Source organism: Eulemur rufifrons, chromosome 16 (genome assembly GCF_041146395.1).
Source record: "Eulemur rufifrons isolate Redbay chromosome 16, OSU_ERuf_1, whole genome shotgun sequence".
Classification (NCBI taxonomy): domain Eukaryota; kingdom Metazoa; phylum Chordata; class Mammalia; order Primates; family Lemuridae; genus Eulemur; species Eulemur rufifrons.
Genome location: NC_090998.1, coordinates 42,268,580 through 42,276,204, shown reverse-complemented (window position 1 = coordinate 42,276,204; position 7,625 = coordinate 42,268,580). Strand labels below are relative to the sequence as shown.

At 52.8% G+C, this 7,625-nt stretch overlaps 1 protein-coding gene and 1 long non-coding RNA gene across 2 annotated transcripts; one reads left to right on the top strand and one right to left on the bottom strand.

Annotated features, from left to right (window-relative positions):
• Positions 1-1,194: 1,194 nt before the first annotated feature.
• On the bottom strand, positions 1,195-6,334 carry HOXC10 (homeobox C10). The gene is made up of 2 exons (XM_069491018.1): positions 5,470-6,334; positions 1,195-2,295 (listed from the first exon to the last, which is right to left on the bottom strand). The coding sequence occupies exons 1-2, from the start codon at positions 6,218-6,220 to the stop codon at positions 2,018-2,020; spliced, it is 1,029 nt and encodes a 342-aa protein (XP_069347119.1). The 5' UTR covers positions 6,221-6,334; the 3' UTR covers positions 1,195-2,017.
• LOC138397109 (uncharacterized) lies at positions 5,961-7,535 on the top strand. The gene is made up of 3 exons (XR_011235747.1): positions 5,961-6,004; positions 6,397-6,516; positions 7,338-7,535. It is a non-coding gene; the product is annotated as an uncharacterized lncRNA (long non-coding RNA).
• Positions 7,536-7,625: the final 90 nt, after the last annotated feature.

Below are 7,625 nucleotides of genomic sequence, written 5' to 3'. Positions count from 1 at the left end.
GCATCTGGCCCTGGCCCTGGGGGAAGCTGGATCTTCCTTCCACTCTTGAGCTGGGTCCCCTGTCTTGTCCATCTGGCTTTCCTGCACTCTCCTCCTAGACTCCCTCTATCCTCTCCCTCTCTCAGCTTGGTTTAGACTTCCCAGTGAATATGGGTGGCCGAACCACAGCCTTGTGCTCTGGAGCCACTTCCAATCAGGCCACTTGCCTGGCAAAGCCCCACAGCCAGGGAGTGTGGGGAACAAGAGCCTGGAAGAGCTCACGCCCAAACCAGCAGAAAGCAGGAAAACCTAAGCGTCAAGCTCCAGTCCTCTCTACCCCCTCCTCCCTCAAACAGACGACCAGACTGAGCAACACCTAAACCGGAGTGTCGACCTCGAGGCGACCCTAAGTGCCCAAAAAGATAAAGAAGCCAAAAACCACCAATTTACCCCTTTAACCGCCTAACCCCACGGAAATGGGCCGGGGAGGGAAGGAGAGGGAGCTCACGGTTGCTGCCCTCCGCTGCCAGCCGCCACAAGGCAAGCCTGGGCTCTCAGCAAGCACGGATCCCCGAAACACCTTCCTCCAGGCTCTGCCCGCTGCACGCCAAGCACCTGGGGACGCCGTTAGTCCCCACTCCGCCGCCAAGAGAAGAACAAGAAACCGCTTCTCTTACCTTGTCGCTGCCTCCTCCTCCTGCTGCTGCTGGCGCTTCTGTTAGCTGCTGTCGTGGGGGGGGGGGCTGAGCTCCTTATGCCCCTCCAGCGGTTAAGTTTATTCCTCTCCTTGGATAGGTGGGGGGCTCTTGGGGTGCCCCCCACCAGCAGTGGGGTGCGCCTAGCCCAGCACCCCAGGCAATCAGATCCGTCTGCTCCTCAAGATTGCAGTTTGCTCTCTGCCTCTTTCCCTCCTCCAGTCACCTTTAAATGCATCTTTTACTGCAGCACCACATTATATTTGCAGATCATAAAATCCACCTCTCGCGCGCACCAAGACCGTCCTGACATTACTGTTTTATGACCTTGACTTATTGTGGTCACCTGGATAATATTTAAATCAACGTTATGGTCTCTCACTTACATTAAACCCGCCACGAGATGTTCTAGAAAGGCTCTAGGAGATGAGTCAAACACAAAACACACACATCCACACACTCAGCCTCTTTGGGGGAGGGGGGTGTTGCTAAAAAACACTAAAAACAAAAAAACCACCCATTTGAAGATTACAGTTCTGGAAATTTATTAGGATTTTTTTTCTCCATTAAGGAAGCTACATGCAAAAGATACAACATACAGAATATCTTTAAATAACACAACTCCCAGACAGAGACAGGGCAATATTGGGGGGGGGGGCATTCTTTGCTTTGCTATGTTCTATTTTTAATTTTTTTGTTCCTCTGGATGGAATTTCTGAGATGTTAGTGGATAGGGGATGGGGGGGTGCTGGGAGGGGTGGGAGAAAAGCAGAAAGCAGTACAAATACGAGACTTCAAGCAGATTCTCAGAGCGACTGGGAGGTAAAGACACCGAGAGGGTTTGGTGGAGGCGCTGGGTGCTACGACAAACACACAAACACTAGCTGAACTTTCCAAAACGTCTATTATTCTAAGGAGGAAATGCAGCAAGGAAGGAGCAATTATAACTGTGCTCTGCGAGATTACAGACCCTCTCTGGTTGATTTTTTTCTTGTTTCCCCTACAAGCGGGTGGATTCGATCTTAACTTTGCATGGAGAACAGAATGCTGTGTGTGAGTGCGTGGGTGAGTGAGGGGTTGACACACACACCAGTCACACTCCCATCTCCATATATGAGGGCACACATCATACCCAACACCCCAGCACCCCATTTCTCATGCTTTAGGTGGAAGCATCTTCGCAGCACGAACCATAGGTCCCTTGGAAGGAGAGTCTGAGGTCTTTGCCTTTTTTGCAGGCGCGTTGCATTTATACTCAGGCAGGAAAAAAAATATCACCAGGCACAAAGGGAGGAGGGGCGGGGAAAGGAAGGACGGGGGAGGGAGGAGGGGAGACCGCACACTCAGGTGAAATTAAAATTGGAGGTCAGTTCCCGGATCCGATTCTCTCGGTTCATTTTCTTGAGTTTCATTCTGCGATTTTGAAACCAGATTTTGACTTGTCTGTCTGTAAGGTTAATGGTCTTGCTAATCTCCAGGCGGCGCTCTCGCGTCAAATACATATTGAACAGAAATTCTTTCTCCAATTCCAGCGTCTGGTGTTTAGTATAGGGGCACCTCTTCTTCCTTCCGCTCTTTGCTGTCAGCCAATTTCCTGTGGTGTTTTCTGCCTTTATCTCCTCTGTTAAAAATAACATTATTTACATAAGTATCCCTCGAAGATGCAAACCCTCTCAGTACTGCAGCCTTTGCCAGCCTGCTGTGGGGTGGCTGAGGGAGCACAGGGGAGCTGCTCTTGCCCCATGGGCCTGGCTGGTGGGGTCCTCTTGAGCTCAGCGTTCTTAATATTTTTTTTTAGGATTTAAACTTATAGGGGAGAAAGGGAGGAGGTTCTTGTCTCCAAATTTTTATTAAATTTAAATTACCCAAGTCCACCTTAACATATCAGATCCTGAGTACTCTCACTTTTCCCTATCTTGCTTTCCCAGAGAGATACTATAAACCTTGCCAGGCCCTCCCTTCACTCTGTTCCATTCAAGCTCTGGAAAAATCCAACCAGATGGAAAAGCATTTTCCAGGGCCCAAACCAGAGTACAGAGTCCACCCACAGCCCAGAGCAATTCCCAGAGAGCTTTGACCCCTTTCAACTCAGTGGAGGGACTTTGTCCCAGCTGCAGCTGTCCTGCACCAGGCCCCCAGCTCTTACTCCCACCTGAGTTGCCACAGAGTGACTCTGCCCCATTAGATCTCCCCGGTTGTCATCTCTTCCTCTCCTGGTCATTTTCCCCAGGTGTGTGTAGCTGAGGCAGGGGAGCTTATAGGAGCAGCAGAGGTCAGGGGCAACAGCTCTGGGGAATGCTGAGGGGTCTCAGACAGAGAACCTAAGGTCAAGGGAGAGAGATATCCTGAGGAAATGCAGCCACCTAGAAAGCTCCTGCCCAGTCTGTGTATATGTAGATGTGTATGCCTGCAAGTACATGTGTATATCTGCAGATATACACACACCTATACATATGTACACATACACATAGATATATACCCGTGTCTACTTATATAAGGAAATACCGTAGTATGGTGTGTATTTCCCATTATCTTATTGACAGCTTCTCTCTATGGCACACATTCTTGCTGAAATGGACCAGTCTTGCTCCTTAAGCAGGAGAAGGGAACTTAGCCATCTCTTTAGGGAAAATCATACAGTCCAAAGACCTGAGGGGGAACCTAGAAAAGGACTCTGCTGATGGTTCTGAACTCTCTCTCGCTCTCCTTTCTATGCCAAATGAAGCTACCAAGTTCCTGATCTTATCTTGATGGGGGGTGGGGTGGAGTGAGGGCCCTAAGGAAACTAGGAAACACACACACACACACACACACACACACAAAGCAAACTTGAGGTTGCAGTCTAAAATGTCTGAATGTCCTTAATTATGCTTATGCTCTTGCACCTGCAGCTTCCTGCTAAATTGTTTACAGGCTCTCCACAGCTACCTGTACCTTGTTTATTTTCTTATTGGGGTTTTTGGATTTGGGGGGGAGGGCAGAAATAATAAATGGGGAAGTTTAGCAGAAAGCTCTCTTGTCTCTGCTGGTGGGGACACCAAAAATGAAGGGAGGAGTAAAAAGGGCACTGGCAAAGGATAGGCTAAGGGGGATTAGTTGGGATGGGAGGGCTCACTCAAATTGTTGTGGGGACAGCAGGAGAGAAAGGGAAGCCCACCAGAATGGTTGCAGGTCGAGTTAAGAGATGAACTTGTTAACCTTGACTTTGCTTTTGGTGGGGCTAGAACTCGGCTTTTCCTATCCTAAATCTCTCCCTGACCAAGCTCAGGGTCTGTAGAGAGGGTATAAAATTAAACCTTCACATTGTACATGTGACACAGGGAGGGCTAATGGGTGTTGGCACCTTACTCTCCCCCTCATCTTCAAGAACACACCGTGCCCATTTTCTGGTCAGTATCTTTACAGGCTGATTTGCCAAGGCCACCTTTGGAGAGCAGATCCAAGAGGATGAGGCTCTGCCCTTGCCCACCAAAAGACTGCCTGTGCATGTGTGAGCGGGTATGCGTGAGTGTGTGAGGAGCATGCAAGATGGGTGTGTGTGAGTGTGACACAGGTCGCCGTCAGGCATGCGTGTGCATCGCATCCATATACAAAGCACCAGAGGATCCAGGCCACCCCAGCCTGCTCTGCTCTCAATATTTCATCTGCCTCTACACCCAATGAGCCCCTCTTATATACTGTAGCCAGTAGCCAGTGTCGTGGGGAGCAGGTTTATTCCTCCCCTTTGGGCCTTTTCCTTTTCCGATGCTTTTTGCTCCAACTTTTCAGGAAAAGTCGTTCCTCTCAGCCTCCTTCCCATGCTTCTGTTTCCTCCACATTCTTTCCCCAGGTGTCAGAGAAAGGTCCTGAGGCCTCCAGTTGCTACAGCAGAAATGAATCTTGAACCCTGAGCTTGAACTCTGGCTAGGCTTTCTCTCTCCAACCAAAATCACAATGAAATCCAACCAAAGTCACACTCCCTTTCAGGAGAAAACCTCTTGCCACGCACATAGAAATTTCCCAACCACTCATTTGTAAGCTGCTTTTGGAAACCAATAAAAAAAAGTGTAATTTAACTAGAAAAAAAGGGAAAAGAAAAAATTTTTAAAGAGGAAACAAAAAACAACATTCCAAATGCCCTGTTCCAACGCCATCCCCAAGCCAGGCATCTGGAGGAGGGAGGGACGTGGCGTGGCGCGTAGCCCTTCACCTCCACCTCTTCCGGCCCCAGCCCCGCTGCCCAAGCCTCCTAGCCGAGCCAAAAACCAAAGGAGCCCAAACCGCACGCACAAATCAGACCCACAAACAACAAATCGCGTTTCGCAGAAAACAATTTTCAACTGGGAAAACGCAGTAAAGAGAAATCCCTCATCTCCCAAGCCTTCCCTGGTCCCTGGCCCAAGATCGCCATTTTAAGCTTTTTGCAAGCCTCTGACCTGAGCTGGGGGGTGTGTGTGGGGGGAACATTAGACCCCCAGGACACCAGCATTGAGAAAGCAAACCAAAGCCAGCACGCGCCCTCGGTCACCCGTCCTGGGCAGCACACGGCGCCTGCAGGCTGCCCGCGGTGCGCACCGCCCCCGCCTTAGCACCCACGGCCGGGCCGGCCAGGCACCTCCAAGTCGCCGCTTACCTTCCCCAGCTAAATGACGCGCCACCAGCCTGGAGCTCAGCAGACACTAGTCACAAGCCGGGTTCGCATTCCCAAGACCGTTCGGGGCCTCCTCGGCCCAATCCTCTCCCCTGCCCCCGACCCTGGCCACGAAGACCAAGTGCCCGAGCGTCCCAGCCGGGCCCGCGGCCCAGGCGGCCTTACCTTTCGCTTCGTTATCCGAGGTGTCTGGGCTGGAGTCGGCAGTCTTGGCCCGCTCCTTTTCGCTCTCCGAAGGGCTACCTTTTGGGCCCGCCAGGCTCTGCTCCGTCTTGATTTCATTGGGGCTGGGGGTCTGGCTGTCGGACTTGGGGGTCTCTGGGAAACTCACTTTACCCCCGAGCTGAGGCGATTCCAGATGTTCCGCGCGCGGGTTGAGACTGGCCCGCTGCTCAAAAGGGGCTTCGAAGTCGTTGGCCCCGGCACAGTGGGGCGTCTTGTCCAGCGCCGAGTAGCTCGGGCTGGCGCGGTAGTAGCTGGGCACGGGCACCTCGTGCTCCCCGAGGCAGGACTCCGGCAGGGGGTGGGAGTAGAGAGCTGCCTCAGGGCCACTTTTAGCCCGCTTCTCTGAGCTGTACATGCAGCAGACATTCTCCTCCTTGACACTAGGTGGGTAGGAGCAGGAGGACAGCGGCCTGCCAACAGGTTGTTCCAGGCGATAGGCGGCTTTGGGGTCGCCCCAGGAGTCCAGCTGCGAGAGGTAGGACGGATAGGTGTTGAGGGCGAGGTTGGGGCTGCCGCCCTCGTCCCTCTTGGAGAGCGAGGGCGCGAGCCCGCAGCCCCTCATCACCCCGCAGTTGAAGTCACTCCCAGATTGCATATACATGCCTGCGCTCCGGCTATAGCGCTCTCCTCCGCCCGGCGCAGCCAAGGGCTCCGCGTATGAGTTCGGAGTTACATTGCGAGGGCATGTCATTTTCAGAGAGAGGGGTTTTTAAGGAGCAATACTACAGCGGAGGAGCTGACATCTTTTTTTCCCCCCATCCGGGAGGGGGGGCGCGGTTACAGGGGAGGGAGGAAAAAGAAGGGGAGGGGGGGAAATATCAGCTCCATAATTATCCGCGCATTCGGTCCTCACCATGTGACGGCTAGACCAATGGGATTTGAAAATGGCCTTGATGATTCAGACGGCCGTGACGTCAGCGGGGTCAAGTTGTCGGCAGGCGGAGCGCGCATCGTGGAGTAACAGCGCCACCTAGCAGCTGCCTCGGGGTAGGGGCACCCGAGCCCTTGCCTGCGAACAAAGGAAGCGACCCCCGGGCGGCAGGGGCCGTAGCTGGGTGGAACGGGATGGGGGTTCTGGGGAGAGTGAGGTTTGTTTACTCGGGAGCCAGTCTGTAACTCCTGGGGAGAGGGGGGCGGAGAGGGGGGAAAATGCGGGAGAGAGGGAGAGAGCAAGGCAACCCAGGGCTCAAAACAGTCAAATTCAAATTAAAAGGTCAAGACACGATTCAGGTACTTCTTCCCCTCTCTTCAGCTCCCCTTTCCATCTCTTCGGATCCTGCCCGCGCTTCTTCCCTTGGGGTGGGAGCAGGGTGAGGGTTTTTTTGTGTGTGTGGTTTTTTTTTTTTTTTTTTTTGGTGGGGGGAGGTCTGATAGAGAAAGGGGGAAAAAGTTAAGGAATCCCAGACAGGACTAAAGTTTCTGCTCTCCTGCCTCCGCGTTCCTCCGGCTTGGCCCTTGAGGCTGGGAGCTTGGGGGCCGCGGGTTCTGGAGGCTGGTTGAGTTGCAGATTCCCTATTGGGATTGATGGGGGGGAATGAATCTCCAGTCTCTGTGGGTCGGGGAGGGGGTCACGGTCCCTTCAGCGCTGCTCAGGAAAGAAGGTTCCTAGTGGATGTAGGGGTAGGGCGAGGAGGAAGCCGGCGACCAAGGGCACCGGCTCCCTGATCCCGGAGCTGCGGCCTGGACCTGGAGGGGTGGCTGCTCTTGGGTCACTATCTCAAGGCTTTGGCCTTGGAGCCGGTTCGGCTGCTTTGCTCCAGGCCCTGGCGGCCCTCGCTTTCCGCTTGACCTTGTCCCCACTAAAACAGGGAAGATTCCTGGAGAGAAAAAGGGAATCCGCGGAGCTTCGGCCAGTTTGGAGGAGTCACGTATCACACGGGAAACCAGGACACAAAACGCGACAAAATCTGACCCAGAGAAGTGTTTACAGAGCGAATGGGCTGGGAGCATTTTTGAAACAAGAAAGACCAGTCTATTTTTGTTGTTTTTTAATAAGGGGAAGAAATAAAGAGAAATGTATGTTCCAAATAGTTCTTTCCGTTTCTCCATCGCCTTTCTTCCAAAGCGAACTAAACTCTCCACCCCTTCCTCAGGAA

Excerpts from the sequence above, each read along its gene's own strand:
- HOXC10 (XM_069491018.1), bottom strand. The coding sequence starts at position 6,220 with ATGACATGCCCTCGCAATGTAACTCCGAACTCATACGCGGAGCCCTTG. Across the intron at positions 2,296-5,469 it reads CTCGGATAACGAAGCGAAAG|AGGAGATAAAGGCAGAAAAC; the intron begins GTAAGGCCGCCT and ends TATTTTTAACAG.